Source organism: Pungitius pungitius, chromosome 21 (assembly GCF_949316345.1).
Source record: "Pungitius pungitius chromosome 21, fPunPun2.1, whole genome shotgun sequence".
NCBI lineage: Eukaryota > Metazoa > Chordata > Actinopteri > Perciformes > Gasterosteidae > Pungitius > Pungitius pungitius.
The window spans coordinates 5,079,317-5,097,743 of NC_084920.1; the positions used below are offsets into that span (position 1 = coordinate 5,079,317).

At 44.4% G+C, this 18,427-nt stretch overlaps 3 protein-coding genes across 5 annotated transcripts; 2 read left to right on the forward strand and 1 right to left on the reverse strand.

The window, feature by feature from the left end:
• Positions 1-301: 301 nt before the first annotated feature.
• pus3 (pseudouridylate synthase 3) lies at positions 302-3,159 on the forward strand. The gene is made up of 7 exons (XM_037464346.2): positions 302-449; positions 772-1,201; positions 1,324-1,601; positions 1,678-1,861; positions 1,975-2,084; positions 2,214-2,386; positions 2,625-3,159. Exons 2-7 carry the CDS (start codon positions 773-775, stop codon positions 2,909-2,911), a joined length of 1,461 nt encoding a protein of 486 aa, XP_037320243.2. The 5' UTR covers positions 302-449; position 772; the 3' UTR covers positions 2,912-3,159.
• Positions 3,160-3,183: 24 nt separating this feature from the next.
• On the forward strand, positions 3,184-6,467 carry dcakd (dephospho-CoA kinase domain containing). 3 transcript variants are annotated; one of them, XM_037464348.2, is made up of 5 exons: positions 3,184-3,462; positions 3,923-4,096; positions 4,644-4,847; positions 5,246-5,333; positions 5,506-6,467. In XM_037464348.2, the coding sequence occupies exons 2-5, from the start codon at positions 3,985-3,987 to the stop codon at positions 5,789-5,791; spliced, it is 690 nt and encodes a 229-aa protein (XP_037320245.1). In that variant the 5' UTR covers positions 3,184-3,462; positions 3,923-3,984; the 3' UTR covers positions 5,792-6,467. The 3 variants fall into 3 exon arrangements, with proteins under 3 accessions (XP_037320245.1, XP_037320246.1, XP_037320247.1); XM_037464349.2 differs by having other exon boundaries at positions 3,980-4,096; XM_037464350.2 differs by having other exon boundaries at positions 3,985-4,096.
• Positions 6,468-11,683: 5,216 nt separating this feature from the next.
• Positions 11,684-15,997, reverse strand: LOC119212420 (C1q-related factor-like). The gene is made up of 2 exons (XM_037462778.2): positions 15,007-15,997; positions 11,684-12,797 (listed from the first exon to the last, which is right to left on the reverse strand). The coding sequence occupies exons 1-2, from the start codon at positions 15,643-15,645 to the stop codon at positions 12,618-12,620; spliced, it is 819 nt and encodes a 272-aa protein (XP_037318675.1). The 5' UTR covers positions 15,646-15,997; the 3' UTR covers positions 11,684-12,617.
• Positions 15,998-18,427: the final 2,430 nt, after the last annotated feature.

Consider the following 18,427-nt stretch of genomic DNA (forward strand, 5'->3'; position numbering starts at 1 on the left):
GTTTAACCACTATTTGACCAGAAAATGAAATTAGTAAACTCTACACTCAGTATACATGTCTACAGTGTTACGCAGTGATATACAGGAATAAAAAGAGACCGAATATTAACCACAGGGAGCAAGATTTCGTGGACACCATGTTGAGTTTTGAGCAGTTCATACAAACAGTATTTTTGTCAGATCTGAAGAAGGGAGAAGAGCTCAAACTACATTTTACAAGAGAATACAGAAGGACCTAATGAGAAAATGTGCTCGGTATTAAGAGTCTTCTTTGAGCTAATAGTTTAAGTCATAAACTACATTTCCCAGCAGCCCCCTGTGAATAACGCGTCCGGTTTTGAAACTAGTCCGACTCTAGAAAACCACGTAAAGTCACGTGTGCTCCATCAGCCTAGAAAAACAGGAAAGAAATACACCTCTATCATCGATATTGAAACAAAAAACAAAAGGTAAAGGAACGGATTTATTGTAATATTATTTACGACCAGCACTAGTCTTAATAGTTGCTACATAACACCCCAAGTTAACAGACTGTGCATGTAGCATGTGGCTAGTCCAGGGCTCCAGCTAGCGATAGCAACTGGGCTGCATATTATGTTAACATCTTAGCCATCTTTGAAATAAGAGTTCTTGAATCGGTTTTAGTAAAATGAGAGTCAATTAAGTAAACAGTTATCATTTAACGATTTGCCAAGTGGGCTTTTTAGTTTTTTTTGACAGGGGACCTCACTAGCATTGTAGTCATCCTCTCTGTGTGCTTGTGGTTACCAGCATGTCAGAGGCTTTAATAAAGCGAATAAAGGAGCTCGAGGCAGACCTGGAGAAACTCAAGTCCCAGCTGCAGGAGAGAAGTGAAGCTGGAGATGACGTGGAGCTGATGTCCAATACATCCCCAAACGAAGACACACACTGCAAATTGAATTCCAACACCACCACCAGCAGCATCAGCAGCAAAAAGGGCAACAAAGCAAGCAAAGCGCGTGCTTTCGACTTCTCTGCCAACCCTCGTCGCCACGTTGCCCTGCGGCTGGCCTACCTGGGATGGTCCTACCAGGGGTTTGCGGTTCAGGAGAACACGGACAACACTGTGGAGGCCAGACTCTTCGAAGCGCTGCTAAAGACGCGCTTGATTCAGGAACGACAGACCTCCAACTACCACCGGTGTGGTCGCACTGATAAAGGAGTCAGTGCTTTTTCCCAGGTGAGGCCCCCGAGAGAGATTTAATCGCTTGCATCCGCAATCAGGAACTGCACCGTTATGCATCAACGTGAACACAAATAACAAAGGGCCCTTTTGTACATTAACACTGTTTTTTCCCGCAGGTCATAACCATTGATTTGCGCTCCACACAGTTTTGTGGAGGATTGGGCGTCACAGTCCCCGAACATGTTGTTGCTGGTGCCAAGAATAAAGCCAATGGCTCCGAGCTTCCGTACGTGAAGATGCTGAACAGAGTCCTGCCCCAGGACATCAGGGTCTTGGATTGGGCACCGGCAGCAGAGGGATTCAGCGCACGCTTTGACTGTCAGTCGCGCACGTACCGCTACTACTTTCCCCGCGGCTCGCTGGACGTAACCTTGATGGCAGATGCTGCCAAAAGGTGGGTGAAGGCACGAGTTGCTGAACCCCGATCAGAGTTGCCGTTCTGATTTTTAAGGCCATTTAACACCCAACAGATACGAAGGTACTTATGACTTCCGCAACCTGTGCAAAATGGATGTGGGCAACGGAGTCCTGCAGTTTGAGAGGACCATCTTGTCAGCATCAGTCAAGCCGGTGCGACCTCAGCTCATCTCCGGCGTGGACCAGTATGACCTCTTCATGTTTGAGATCAAAGGACTTGGCTTCCTTTACCACCAGGTATAAAGAAGAGAAACTCAATAACTTAACTCAAAGCTGCTCCATATACATTCATGGTTAATGACGTTTGTAGTCTCTTACTGCGGCGAGTTTCCTGCTGTGTTGTGCTGCAGGTACGATGCATGATGGCACTGCTTCTCCTGATAGGGCAGAAACTGGAAGCACCAGAGATAATTAATCAGCTCCTGGATGTTAAGAGCAACCCCAGGAAGCCCCAATACAGGTATGAATATAGAAATTGTCGTTTTCCACATCCAAAAAATTAAACTCCTGTCCAAGCTTAAATGATAATGGTCTCTAACATGCAGTGAAACAGTGTAACATACAATTGGATCTCCTGTTCTGTCACTAGCATGGCAGTAGACTACCCCCTGGTGCTGCACGACTGCCACTTTGAAGGCCTGAGCTGGAAACAGGAGACCGAAGAGGTGACCCACGTCCTGTCCACACTACAGCAACACTGGACTCAGAGCGCAGTCAGGACGCACGTCCTCCATGGGATGATCCAGGGTTTGGAGGCCAGAGGTGAAATAAACAAAACAAACTTTAACACTTTATAGTCTGGGAAATTTCATGGACCGGGATAATAAAATCTAACATCAGGCCAGAACAACATCCACAATAGACCATGTAGACGCATTAGATATTTTCCCTGTTAACAGATCACATTCTGATCTGTCTGTTGAATACTTTTGTTGGACCTGGTCATACACATCAAAACGTCAACTGGATGTACATTTCTTTCACTTGTTTACGTCCACAGGTGGCGTGTCCTCTAATCATTGCTCGCTTATAGAAGGCAGCAGGCAGAGAAACTACCGGCCCCTGCTGGAGCGTCCGTGCTGCGAGAGCCTGGAGTCCAGAATAAACCATTTTGTCAAAAGAGGCAGGCTGGAGCGGGAGGAAGGGGAGAGCGGAGGCGAAATGGTCCTCCGAGGGAAACGGTCAAAACATTCACACAGTTCCCCCGGTCTGCCTGCGCCGTCTGAGATGCCGCTGGCGAATAAAAGTACACATCAACAAGCGGAACCTTTGCTCACAGGAGAATGATATTGGCAAAAATGTTCAGTCATTTTTGTTGATGCAAAAGCATTTTTTTTAACGCTTTTTTTTTTAGACAAAGCAAAGGATTTATCTTTTTATCTCAAATAGAACGGTTTATATTTTCAGCCATGCAAATCTCTGTTTTGCTGTGAAATAAACACGTTTTGGAGAAAGTTTTTGTCGTTGTCTCTCAAGCCGTCAATGGAAAGTGGATGAGCAAGGCGGAACTAACGTAAGAAATGTCGGAAGATCTTTAAGGTGACACTCGCCAAGCTAAGAAGCTAGGTCATTAGCAATCAGTTGTGTAAAAGTCGTAGTTACAGACAGCAATATATATCAACCTGACCGTCTCCAACCTTTTTTGTCGAATCGCGCACTTGATAGGGCGGATCGTAAATTGCTGAAACTGAGGTTTTATCGCGTGTTTATAATGACTGACCTGAACAAGAGTTAATGCTAACGTTAGCTTGTTAGCAAGCCTGCTCGTCCACTCCAACCGGCCCCCCGCTGCGGCTCCGCACCTGACTGCCCATTTAGGAGAATAACACGAACGCGAGGTAAATTGAAAGCAAAAATACAAAATGGGAGCATTTGTTAACTTTAATAAAATAACTTAAAATCCGCTTGGAAACCAGCAGGTGTTCTCTCCGGTGTTTAATGTTAGTTGATGGTGCCAATCTCAGCAGGGTTTATTTCGGTGTTTCATTAAGAATTATTTAAAAGGTGTCAAACCAGGCACAGGACATGCTGCGTGTAGCTCAACACCTTCACAGTAAGGGGGCGTGTTGTCAATCCTCATGAACGCTTTTTTAACCTGGAAATATTTTATTTTAATTTGATTGTAAAATACAATTTCTGAAAATAAATCACACCCATAATATGCTGGATTCTTTATGCCCTTATACAAATATATTTTATTTCCATTTTGTTATGGCTCTTGTCTACAAAACTACATGTATTTATTATTTATATGCCAGAATTATTCATTTGTTTTCTGAATGTCTGTCCCATGAACAGGAATCCGTAACAGTACTTCTACTGTACTGCTGGGGTTGGTTTCTCTGTGTCTTTCAGTGAAGATGTTCCTGGTGGGGCTGACGGGAGGCATCGCCTCAGGCAAGAGCGCAGTGTCTTCGATGCTGCGGGAGCTCGGGTGCCCCATTATCGATGCAGATGTCGTGGCCAGGAAAGGTAGGTGGATGTCTGCCTTTTGCAAGACGTTAATACAAATTCTGTTAAATTTGCCAGGCAGGACCGTCGATCCAGCTGAACCCTCAAATAAACACACACATGGAATTGGGGATTCACCCGCATGGATCACATCACTGACTTTAATAATGTTTTTGTTTTTTTATTATGCTGAAGGGACAAAAAGAGGCTGGGCCTGTAGGAGGTTCATTAAGACAAATGCTGCAAGAGAGTGTATGAATCATGACGGCTGTTGACTGCAGGGATGATGGTGATTTGAATGAAGACCTAAAGGTCACAGAACTAGGTGAAAAGTGTAGGAGAAAATATAAGGCATTATGCTCAAGATGTGATTGAGTCTGTTACAAATTAGGTCTCTATCATCTCCAGATATATCTCTGGCATATGTGACACTTGTTCTGTTTTCGTGCTACAATACTGCGTTATTGACCACAACTCAGTCATTCAAAAAAAAACTTTTCATTTTATTTGACACATTCATTTTTTGCATTTTCATTAAAGTGACCAAAATGTTGTTGCCCGATGACAGTTGTGGAGCCGCACACTCCGGCCTATACCCGCATCGTCTACCACTTTGGGCCAGAGATCCTACTCGAGAACGGAGAGATCGACAGGCAGAAATTGGGGCAGCTCATCTTCGCCGACGAGGAAAAGAGGAAGCTGCTGAACTCCATCACCCACCCGGAGATCCACAAAACAATGCTCAAAGAGATCCTGCTGTACTTCCTAAGAGGTGAGGGAGGAACGCGGCTTGCTTCAGAAAAAGGGGGGGATTCAAGGAAAGGGAGCAAGGGCTGTTTTGTGGTGCAGCGATGGGTGTTTAGACTTTTAGGGTATTTGTCACAAAGCTGCATGAACTGCTCTGTGTGAGCCAAGCAGCGACATATTTAAGAGTAGTCCCGCCATCTCGGCTGTTGCGGGGGAAGGCGAATGAGATAAAAGTGTCAAACCGATTCTGCACGCAGATTGTTTTCCTCAACACATTTCAATCGCTTTAGAATAAATAAGGAGGAGAAGATAGTTCACACTTACATTCGTTCTTTAGCGACTCAAGATCCCACCATCTGTTATTTTCACAACGTCAGTGTAAATGTGTTGACACTCATTGGTTCTCTTTCACCGTCTCCCCAGGTTACCGCTACGTGGTGCTGGACGTTCCCCTTCTCTTTGAGACCAGACGCCTCACTAAGTTTCTAAACCACACAGTGGTGGTTTACTGGTGAGACCACTGTTCACTCTCCCCGTGTCCCCTCCACCCGCTGGGGGACTGATTTTTTTTCTCGCGGTTTTCACGTTTGAAATTGTCAGCGTGACTCACCGCCTTTGCATTTCTCAACCCCCCCGCCCCCCGGCGCCACAAATAACCTCCATCGTCCGCTCCTTTTCCTCAGTGACCCTGCCACCCAGCTCTCGCGCCTGATGCAGAGGGACGGCCTCACCCAGGAGCAGGCGGAGCGGCGCGTGGCCGCGCAGATGCCGCTAAACGAGAAGCGCGGCCTGGCCAATCACGTCGTGGAGAACTCGGGCGGCCGCGAGGACACGCACCGGCAGGTCCTGAGGTTGCACACGAAGCTGGAGGACTCCATGGACTTCATCTTAGTGAGGGTCGTCGCCATCGCCGCCACTACCGGCCTGGGCGGGATGCTGCTGTACGCCGCCAAGATACTTTTGTCCTAACGGCAGAGTTAGGAGGGGGGGGGGGTGTAGGGGGTCCACGATGCGCGAATAGAAGCAGGCAACGTCGCAGCGGGAGGTCCTGCGGTGCAATTTGCTGTGAGATTAGTTTCACAGCACCCGCCACTACAGCTCAGTGGTGGGACGCGCTCTGTTTCGTTGACTCAAAAGTCTCTGAGTGTGGTTTAGTGAGCGAAGGGCTGAGTGTGCAATACCAGTTGGTTTCGCCCAGAGACGTTGAAAACATGAATGTGACACATTAGATACGGGGATCGAGATTTGGGGCCTATGAGCGGTTTATTTTGATGAAGCAGTTGTCACAGAACTAACATCAGTTTAAAAAAAAAGAAAAGAAAATAGGATGTTTTTTCTTCTTGTTTTTGTTGCACCTTTTATACCCTGTGAAGATCTCCAAATGGAACATTTGGACTTTTAAATTGGTTGTGATTTTCATCGTAGAAAAAAAGGATAAGATGCCTCCACAACATGTTGTGATTGTATAATGACGTTAATAATGAAGATAAATGACAGAATGTATTTGACAATCCCGTTTGAATGAGAACATAGGAAATATACATACGTTTACAGACTATATATCGCACTGTATTTTCTTACACTTAATATAATACTAAAACTTTTTCTGTGCACTCTCACTTGTAAATAAAAAACATTTGAATCAGTTTAGTATATTATATATATTACATGTGACCTATAATAATTTTGTTTTTATATTTTAAATCACATACACTCATGTGGTTAATGACTAGAAGTCTGTTTTCCAAAATAATCCTGAAGACGAAGCAACATTGTGGTGGCTTTTAAATCTGAATTGAATTCTTATTTGTCCAAGCAGGTTTTGTGATATTACAATTCATTTTGAGGTGAAGTTGTTTTCTTATCATATGCCCACACCTTTCAAACCATACATGTCCGGCTTTCCTGATAAATCCTCACATCAGCTGATGCACAAATGCATCAACCAACCAAATAACCCAATGGAGAAGGAAGTCCAGAACTTGTTTTAACGGTCAGCTGTGATGTCCTCGCTCTCGTCCACATTAGAGACTTCGGTATAAAAGTCATGCCCGCGGCACGGTGACATCATCCTGGCACTGAGGTCCAAAGAGCCCGCGCCGCTCCCACTGGTCTGCTATTTGTTTTTATTAAGCCACAGCAGAATTAATGCAAAGTGACTCCGTGGGCGGGGGAGGGGGGGCGAACCAAGGCTGCTCGTACATATTCATCGTACAACATCACCACAGACACAATGTCATCTTTTGGACATAGAGCATGGTGGGTGTGTACTGGTACTGATGATAGTGGTGATGATTACAAAGGAAATAGTAATATGCTAAATATATACACAATATGCAATACTGTGCTGCAAATATCCCAGGTAAAAAAAAGGTAGTGGGAAGGAGTTATTTGCATTTTGAATTTCTGGGCAATAGAAATCATATCAAACATTCCTCAATAAAAGTATTAGAGATGATTAAGTCAAGGTCAATACATTTTTAATGATATTTAATGACTCAAAATGTGCTCTGCCAACCGTTAAACTAAGTAATGAAATTAATGGATCTCAACATAGCTATTCTTGGGAGTGATCAATCAAACCCCAAAAGAGACGACGTGCACAACAAACATTTAACCACTGTGAATAAATTGCATGTTTCTGTGAATTCTTAATGAAACTCGATGATCGTGTGGTGAAACTCTGACGTTGTCGCAGCACCTACTCAACGGGTGACACGTGCATCACAGCAACCGGCTGCTTTCCTTCCTCGGCCTCTGTCTCGAGACGCAGACGGAGGCCAGATGTCGCGTTGGGGAAAGAAGCCTATATCTGCACCAGCGAGTGTGAAGGCTCCAGGCACACAGGGGTGGCGAAGTCTCAGTCTGAATGTAAATTGGGGTTTAATTCTAAAGGTGTCGAGCTCAAAGGGTGAAAGTCTGATGGCGCCTTGCCGCACTTTGTTCAAGCGGGTGGAGACGCGGCCTCATTGTGTCCACTGGAGCAGGGCGAGTCATTTTTCCTGATGGCGGGGGGGGCGTAAAGGCTCCTATCGTCTCAGCATCGGGCTCAGGGTCGGCCCTCCGGCACCACAGCGTGTGGCCGCGTGTTCCTATCTCCTATCTGACTGGGGTTTCTTTTTTCTGGGGAAAAGCAGCGTGGGATAAAGGCTTGGCTCCAAAATCCTGGTGATTGGCAGTCCAACAGTGTTTTAATTACTGTTTTATTAGTCCGTTGTTTTAAATATGATTTTTTTTCCCCCATCTCCACAACACAAGCAGGTGTGTTTCTAGACTCTCAGTACTGGCTGTAAGATGAGCCCCTTTAAGGAATGATTCATTATTTAAGGACGTTTGCAGTTACAGACACACTTTAGTATTTAGGTGGGACAGTGTATAAGAACCTCACGCGTCACTTGATTTATTTGATTAAGTAGACGTCTTTTAGCTGCTGTTATGGGATAACTTTAAACTTTAACCCCCCCCCAAACCGGAAATATACCAAATGACTTCTTAACCTTACTAAGTCATTCGACATCAGTACGTTTCCATTTTCATAGGGTCCTATGAGAATTCTGACATGCCACAGTAATAAAAGGAAAGATTTACATTTCCTCATGTGTTTACTTATAATTAAAAAAACAACACTCGGGAATGAAGAACAATTCAAATCTCAACCTCTCGCTCGCTGTGGTCCGAGGACGGATTTGTTCTTTGAACCCTTTCCATATTTACCACTGGAATGAGAGGCCTCATCAGCACCACTTCTTTAACAACCTTATTTTGAAGCGTCTCGCGTCACGCCGGGGAAAGAGGCGCGCGACCCCGTGGCCTCTCCTCTTTGTCGTGCCGCATCCACGAGACTCCCGTGAGGTGAAGAGACAGGCAACCCGCCAGCGGAGCGTCCCCGGCCGTCCGTGACTCAGGCCTTGTCCCTACGCGTTAATCCGCGGCTCAGTCACGGCCGTGAGGGAACGAGGCCGTGGGTATTGAGTCACTGACACACTGGACGGTCCCCGAATCCTGGGGAGGGAGGATAGTGTGTGTGTGTGGGGGGGGGGGGAACTAGATCTACATTACAAATACACTAAGGTCCACTAGGATGAGGATTTTGCGCTCGCGTGTCTGTGTCACAGGTTACGCCGTGTTCATATTTTTAAAGGTGCACCCTTGGAACGCTCTCCTCCACTACCCAATGTATCATATGTTAACTTGAGCGAACACTTCCTCATAAAAAACATTTTCAAAGCAGATTTTTTTTTTTTTAAGGTAATGGAGTCCTTGTTTTTTACAATGTTGAAGACTGTATTTGATAAACGGATGATTGAAATAAATATATATACATATATATATATATATATATATATAAGCAAAAAGTAGAGATTTAGGAATTATCTTAGTTGCCTGATGTCTCAGTCCGCTCTAAAGGAAATGGAATTCTCATCAATTAAGCACGCGTGTACAACGTAAATCAGATGCAGTACCGTTTTCAGCCACAACGCCGTGCCGTTGGGCTGTTGGTGCTGTTTCTACTTCTGACAGATAAGTAGGATTCCTTTACAAGTTTGCATTAAATCATTCCGGGATTTTTGCTGAATTAATTGGATAGCCCTAAATAGACATTTTTCCACCAGCGGCCACTGCTTGTACACCCAAGTGAAACCATATGTGCTTGTAGGTGTGTGCAGGCTGAACGGTTGTGGAGAGGAAGTGCATGAGCAAGAAGGGCTATTTAGCTCGACAACTAAAGCATCTGTTTCTACTGTGGGTCTCCCCTGGTGAGGTAAATAGGGATGCTAAAAATAACAACACCGAGGGCTCATTAACGTCAATTCAGACATTTAAGACGAGGTATACTCTCTCCGAGCCAAGCCTTCTCCTGTCTCATTGAGACTTAAACACACGCTGACCCGTACACTGGGCAAAACATTAACACACATGGACCCACAGACACGCACGCGCACTGTGCAGTAGTCTGATAAGCCTCACGCCTGGCCCCTGCAAATGTCAAGCGGGAGGCATCTGGAGACAGTTTTCTGATTGGGAGATGCAGGGAATGAATTAATCACAGTTTCCTTCAGGATTGTTTACTTTAGCTGGAGATTACCTCAATTAAAACAAGTTTGCAGCATAGAGACATATTCTTTCCAAATCCTTCTACTTATGCACAATGAAAAGAGGTGCTTTGGAGAATCTCCACAAAACAAAAGCCGCTTACAGCACATGGCAGAGGAATACCTTTAAATCCTGGTCCTGAATGAGGTCGAGGAGGACGGGATCTGAAATGTGACTCAATAGTTGGAGCGTTGCGCACAGTGCAGATGCTGTTTCATCACTTAACACACCGGCCCCAGGGTGTCCTGTTGGGTAGGTTGTTCAGCTATAAAGTCACTTATCAAAACCAAACGCCCCCCTCAAGGAGGGGTTTCTATTGCAATACGAGCACAATCGCTTTGAGTAAGGAGCCCCCAGATTTTTGGGCTTTCCCTTGTTTTCTGTGTGACCTCAATAAACGGCTCCAAAAAGGATGAAATAAGGGGTTCGGTTTTATCTGTGCAACATTATGCAACAATTCGTATGAATTGCTAAAATGAGAGCACATCTAAAGTCCTTTTGTGTACTGGCAAAGAAGGAATAACCTCAGGTGCATATTCAATTGACTCTCTTTACTCGTATATTTTAAAATGATTAATACTGTTTTGGTACCTTAAGCGTTTTTTTTTTTATATAAGAATGTTTTTGCCGCATTTGGGGCTTCGGGGAAAGTGCAGATGTTGCAGACTCACGGGCGACATTCAGTTCCAATGGTTTCAGCAGTCGGGGCTGTTTCTCGCCGTCCGGGGGCGTTTGTCTTTGACATTGTGACATGAAGTCTCTAATTTGAAGATGTGCTCATGCACCCTGCAAGGAGAAAGCAGCCTGTGCTACTGCTCAGCTGCCCCCTGGCTCGGGTGACCTCTGCTCAGGCACAGGCCCTCCGTCTTAATTGTGTCTGGAGGAGTTCTGCTGTCTTAAGACAAGCTTAAGTTTAGGCCAGAGGGCTTCCCGGGCCTATCGCTGCGTCGAGCAGTAAGACAGAAAGCAGGATGCTCTTGCGCTGTGCGTGGAAATCTTGTCTCATCAATTTAATCAACTCTGCACGAATTTAAAGCGCACACCAAAAAGGCTGAACTTAATTGAGCTTGAGAGGCACCATTGGACCGGCATCCACTTGTGTTAGCTTCTGTGAGCGAGTAAATGTGTGTTAAATCATTTTTTCCATGTTAACATGTTGTGACACCCTCAAAACTTTAGTTCTTGAACTCTTAGTTTGGTGTTTCAAACTAAATAAGTGATAGTTTTGGAGCCTTCATGAGGTCACGTCAACGGCAAACTATGTCCAAAGTTTTTTTTTTTTAACATCAAAGTGACCTTGGAAGGAAGCAGATATGCGTGTTGGGTTTCACAGTTTAGCCCTAGAAGCAATATTACTGTCTCTAACATTTATGTCGCTGTTCCAACGCAGCCTAATTTGCCCCCGATCACTTGCCGAGGCTGATCTAAGGCTTGTCGTGATGTGTTATAACACCCGTCCTCTGGCTTTTTAACACTAAATCCTAGTGTCTTTAGACACCTGAGAGGAAACACACATGTCTCCTTTGATTGTGAAACACAATCATCTCCTGCTCTTCATTTGGCATTTAACGCAGCTGTGATTTCCTCTCCCCTTTCCCTCAGTGATCATCTCCGCCGCGCTGATTGCTGTTCCTTCACGCCGACGCGGCCCTCACGCGTGTAACATTTGCAGGACTAAAGACTGGTTTCACTGGAAAATTAGAGCTCAAAACCGCTGATCAGAAAGTAGATTAGGTGACATTAACAACATAATGTGTGAGGAAATGCCAAAAAAAAAAGAAAACGTTTAATGAAAAGATTAAATGCAACAGCAGTATACGATCCTTTATCCCACACCTATTTCAACTTTGTTTAAAATCACTATTTTTCTTTATCGGTTGTGGAAACATACAGAAGATTGAACAGGGGTTGCATGCAGAAATTAAAGAAATACGTTTTTACAATCAAGCACATGATACGTGATTTAATGGTACAACTATTGATCCACAGCAATAGACACGCAATATGGTGTAACTACACTACTTTGATTGTGTTAAGACAATATCAAATTTACACCAACAATATGCCAAATATAATGGACTGATATGACAATATTTTCCAAATCATCACACTGAGACACTACACAGTTTGTAGTACTGTCTGCCATTGAAAAACAATCATAATCTCATTTAGGCGTCCACTTTTTGACAAATTAGAATTTCTTGGGACAGAATACATCTCCTCTGTCGTTGAATCACAACATCCCATCGCACAAACAGCATGAACAAAAACATAATTTTAACATAAATCTTATCTGCACGTTTACAAACACCGCAGTCGCCACGAATGTTAGATTTCCAGACTTGAAATTGAAAATGATCGAGAGGCTTCTTCACGGTCAGAATTGCTACTTGCACCTCAGCGTGATACATGTCTGTCACCGTTTCCTGGCTTGCATCCATCCTAATAGCGGCATAGGCACCGTGTACGCAATGGGACGTGTGTATGAGGAGGTAGACAGTTACAGATAACCACAGATCCACGGCCATTGCAGGCTGACAGCATCAGTGCTCACTTCAAAAAACATCTGTAAAAACAATCTGACTGTGGATCGGTGGCTAGGGGCAACATTAACCTCACTGCAAGAGCCGAGTGAAAGTCATGAGGCGAATGTCTTCTGGCTGTGACCTTTCACCCCTGAGCCCACGTCCTTGTCCAGTCTTCAGTCAGCATAGAGGATGAACCCTGAGAAGGTGCTATATTTGTTGCTGTTGCCCCCGTGGGCCTTGCCCCCGTCCAATTTTATGAAAACCTCATCGCCGGCATCCAAATGAAGGATGACACTGTTGCTGGCGTAGTCATAACTCTGGTCTTGGTCTTGAGCAATGGAGCTGGCCCTGACCTGGAATATGACACACACACACAAGGAGGAAAGGAGACGTAAGGAAGTGTAAACAGTAGAATGTTACAACCAAGATTTATTTAATTGACATGCAGATGTTATCAAATGAATCCATTCATCATTATTAAAATGCAAACTTTAAATATTACAAATTATTATTAATAAGGCAGAACGGATGACGTTAAGACGACATTCAAAGACGGCATCATACATCATAATTCAAGAGAAAGCGTATTTGCAAAACGTGGGGGCTGAATTTGAGAGTTTGTGTAAAGTGTGTCCTCTGTGGTGAATATCTTGTTTTCCCCTCATGACTCAGCTGAAAGGGTCACGCTCGAGTCAGTCTGCCTCTAATGAAGCATGGCAGTGCATACTATCCCCTTTGCCTCGTGCGCTACTCTCACATCCAGCTTTTTCTGGGTGGAGCACTGACAATGCCATGTGTATCCAGAGCAATCACTGTGAGTGTTAGATCTCGAGAATAACACACAAATATCTAGAGTAGAACTGGTTGAAGTTGCATCATCCCCTCTAAGCTTTAGCTAATGTATCATGATCTGCGTTTCCAGGTCGGCTGTTACGATGCAACTCCATCGAACACGCCATGCTAACACCTAAATAAATTAGAATCAAAATAAGAACAAGAAGGTCTTATTAGTGCAGATGAAGAGCAGAGTGTACGTCAAGGGGCTGCAGGGTTTCAGTGACGGATGACAACATGTTGATGGAGTTAATTCAGGGCGATGCCGCCTGAATTCCTTTCCCTCCAGGTTGCCACCCTCACAGCTGTGCAGCAGCATGATGTTCACCCCTCACAGAAAGACACTGAGCGATAACCCAATATGCTGTAATAGTGTGTCATATATGCAAAACAATTGTCCAACTTGTATAGTAATTAAAAACCAGGGATGCGTATAGTATGGCGACTATTGGCCCAACATCACTTTGCCGCACTGGACCAAATAAATATATAATTAACCAGCTTTGCTGTTGAATTTCTTAAGATTTCTCTGCATTATTTCCTGGGGCCAAGTTTAAATGGTTTGTTCATAATTGGTCCTGATTAGTCACACAAAGACCTAACACCTGTGTTTGTGTAGCAGATTGACTACTATAAACTAGTAAACCAATAGTAAACTAACAAAGGTGTCTCCACACATGGACAGTTAACCTAATACTTGTTTCACCTTTGGACAAACTATCTCATGTGAAGTGTTTTACTAACATGAGAATCAGGGGTCCTCCCCAAAGTCATCAAGCTCACAGTGACGGTAGGGTCGGGGGTAACATCGGTTTGTCTTTGATAACTGTGTTATTTTGTATACTCTTAGGACAAAATACAATGAACACTTTACAGTATGCTGCAATTCGATATGTGTTTAGTTTGTTGTGTCTCGTTCTGCAACCTGTAGACCCCCGACTATTGCCACAGAATTGAACCTTCTATGTTACTGCGAGACAGTCTCTGTAGAAATTGACCTCTATTAGCTTCTCAAATATGACATTATACTCAATGCCATCCTAGTGGACTGGTGTTATTGTCTCCATTGGCTGTAGCTTGTTGAAGCCTGGCTGAAATATTTGTAGAAAAAAACGTCCAGGCTCATATTTCCATATTGTTTGATCAATGTCATCACCCGGGGCTTTAACGACATTACAAAAGTTCAGCAAATATCATGATGTGATATTGAAACGCCCGGACCTGACAGGCAGACTGATAACGCTCACTAGCTCATCATGGTTCCAGGAAGTTTGTTGTATTTCAAAGGGCACCAGCTTTGAACTAGCCACTACCCCAGGCTGTGTTTTGATGTGTGCAGGGTTGAGATAGCGCTGCACTCCTTCCACTCACTTCAGTGTGTACATCACCGGACGTGTAACATGCACGGATACACAATCGGGCAGAATGCCACTGTGCATTGTCATTATTTCGGACTATAACACCGGACCAAGTCAGATTTAAAATCTACATTCACATGAATGCATGACTTCTCAATTTATACCGCCAGCACACTGGTTACACTCTTCCCTGAGCATTTTGGGTACACCGCAGGCTATAATTCAGGATTCTGATCTCATAAGGGACATTTCTTTTCTATTTGTGCTTTCAACACTGGCGTTTTTTTCCATTTGTCAAATTTAACATGAAATCAAGGAAAACATCAGGAAGTTTGGGGAAGGTACCCGAAGAGTTTAAAGTGTTACCCACCAGACCATTCTTGATCAGGTCAGCCCACATGCTGGTGCCATCTCCTCCCCTCATCAGCACGTTGTAGATGAAAAAGTAGGTGCCAGGAATCTTACAGGTGAACTTGCCGGTCGAGCCTTCGTAGTTGCCGCCAATATTTGTCACCACGTCATCAAACCGCAGAATATCGTAACCTTCTTGAGGGTTTCGAAGTCCTGCATAAAACGCCACCCGAGGCATGGTGTTGTACGTGGTTGTGCTAACTGACCCTTTCCCCCCTAATCCCAGAATCCCAGTACGTACAATGTCCACGCCGTCTCCCGGTGGACCCTTAGGTCCCGGGGGCCCTGGCTCTCCAGGCGGTCCCGGGGGTCCAGGCTTACCTGGTCGTCCCGGTTTGCCTTGTTGCCCGTGGGCACTGTAGGTGGGCAGCGGTGGGCCGATGCTGTGGTCGCTCAGGCCCGCGTCATCATCCACCTGCGGGCCATCGGTTGGCGCGTCGGCCCCTCCTGGCAAACCCGTGCCCGTCGTGGGGAAGGGGTCGCAAACCATGCGGCAGGTGCCCAGCATCTCAAAGTGGCCGGCGCTGTCGTCCGCGCCACCCGTGCCAACGGAGCTGACCAGCACAGGGATGAGGACCACCAGGACCAGGACCAGCATGACCCCCACGGCAGCCGCCACCAGGGTCTTCCGCCCGATGCTCAGCCGGGGAAGCGGCTGCGCTGCCAGCGTGGAACTCTCCGGGGTGGTAATGGTGGCTGCGGGGCGGTGCGGTGAAACGCGCTGACACAAGCGGGGATCTCTCCCGACGGTGGAGGTGGTGCCCAGGCAGCGGTGGTGGTGTCGAGTGTGTGAGTGAATGGCCGAGTGAGGGAGTGGGAAGCGAGTGACCGAAGTGATGAAAAGGAGAGGGAGATGGAGAGCGTGAGGGGAGAGAGGCGAGGGAAGGAGGAGGGAAACAGTAAGACAGCTTGAGAGGAGGAAAAAAAAAGAGAAAAGAAGCGAGGGGAGTAGAGAGTGAGCAACATACACCCACTAACCCATCTGAGTCAGGGCTGAGGAGGGCACTTTCCTACTGGCAGATGTGAAAAGCCAGGGAGGACACGGGGAGGACCTATCACAGTCAATTCGTGTTCATTGGATGATTAAGATGGAGATTGGTGAGAAACACTTGATGGGAGTTTTCTCAGAAGGATGCAAATGATGCAACATGAAATGTAGCCCATGCACTCCATTCCGTGGTCGCATTCTTGAAATGTTCCAATGATATTAAACAGTTGGCATTTGTTTTGTTACGCTAATGTAATAAGACATTGCTATTTTGAGTACTAGGAGAGCTCATTTGAGACATCTAATAAATTTGACCCACTAACAGAGACATGTGGCAACAAGAGCAAAGGGACCAAAGTCCAGCAATAAAACTGATTGCACACCCACTGTACAACACTTCAGCTACAATCAAAGGTGACCATTATTAAATTAAGCAAAGTGTATGAGCCATATGCGTCTGATTAGTTAGTAACTTAAATGCAAAGTTCACATTCACAATTGGTAATTTTGTGTTGCTATAGCAGCAAAAGTAAGTTCATCCAATCTTATTTTAACCATTCAATATATGAATAGGTGTTTTAGTCATTTGGATTTATTGCTAATATGAAGAATATTCTTTAGCATCTTAATCTTCTTTCATTTCAATAAGGAAGAAAGAACATGGAATATTTATTGTCATGATTAAAATAAATTTTTGTAGCTAACTATGTCCAATATATTCAGATTCTCATTTAATGTGGTTTGGAAGTTAAGAGATAAGCATGTGGGATTTTACATACATTCTCTCTCAGAGAATAATTAACCTCCAGCTCCAACAGATGTACAAATTAAATCCCATTCAAGGTAATTAGTATTTAAACCATCCAGTTGTATTAGATATTCATGACAGAATAAGCAGTAAGTAGTTCCTGCGCACTTATGATGCTGCCGTTGTCCCAGGACCCGACAGTGGTCGTGAGTCAGACGCCCCGAGCATCGTTTTCTCGCTGAGTTTCTGCAGCGGACGACAGTTTACACTAAATCACAGAGATGACCACAAAGTCAGTGAGACAGGAAGGTCTTTTATATTCCTAAATATTTTATTTTTTAAAACCCAACATACCTTAGTGAGTAACCACACCAGAACAGGCACCTTTCTACAAAATAAAGTAAAGTAAATATGGTGAAAGTTATCTGTAAAGGTCTTCACAAAGCATTACTCTATTCACATACTTTAGTGCCCTCGTGTGGCATTTTAACATTTTACAAAATATCTAAATTCCACAGAACATTCTGTCCTTTGCATCTCCATTTCCCTGAGCTCAATGCCTACTGAAAAACATGTTTAAATAAAGGTTCAAGACAGCATCTTGTCTTAAAGGCATTTACTGGAAGACGTTAGCATGCTTTGACTTGCTCTAGACACAAAATACAGTGGCTGAAAAACGCTAAAACGTTTTGCTTTGGTGCACACAGCACCAAACTATTTGTTTATTGCTTCAACTAGATGTGGCCATATTCTATATTCAAGATATACATATGCATATGTACATATGCAGATTCTGTACGAGACAGATATGGATATTTTGGTGTGACGCATCAGTAATGTCCCTCCAGGGGTCCTGTTTTTCCCTCAATGGAAATACATCTGCTGTGACATCACTGGTGGAAGTTTGCCAAACGTTTTAAGTTAGGAAAATTCATGTCAGAGCATGTTGTGTCCTCTGTGAATCTGAGCTTTCCCCTTTAGCTTTAATTCAAATAAATGAAAAAAACACTCCACATACCTGATTGAAATAATGAGTGGGACATACATTTTTAAAAAGTGACTTCTGTGGTTTTAAACATTCTCTGTTTCACTCATTTCAGTGCATTTACTTCTTTAAACCAGACGATGGCGCTCACTGTTCACTCTTGCAGTGATTTAAAGAAAGAAGGCCAGGAATTAAAAACGTTTTAATTAAGAACCTTATTAAATATGTGGCGATGTCCGTCACAACATATTATTACATTAAGTAACAGTTTTACTTTTACTTTTTTAGATGTGATGTGTTGTAATCGAGTATCAAAGGGGACAAGGTTTGTGCACTCTAACTTCAAGATGCATTGTGTTGAATTGTGTGCAAACACCGTTTGTCAGGACATTGAAACACCTCCATGCAGCAGCAGTTTTAGCTGCACTTCAGTAGGGGAAGGTGCAGACCACCCATCTAGAGCAGCCTCACTCACATTCCAGCATGCACACACGTCAGTAAGTGGAGAGCCGGGAAAGCAGCAGGCCATCTTTGATGCCTATATCCAGGGTGAACTCGGCGGGATAGTGTGACTTTTGGGAGATCTGGTGCAAACTATATTTTGTGCTAATGTCTATGGGTTCATTTTTCTTTATTAAAGTGAACTTGAAAGGCTTTTT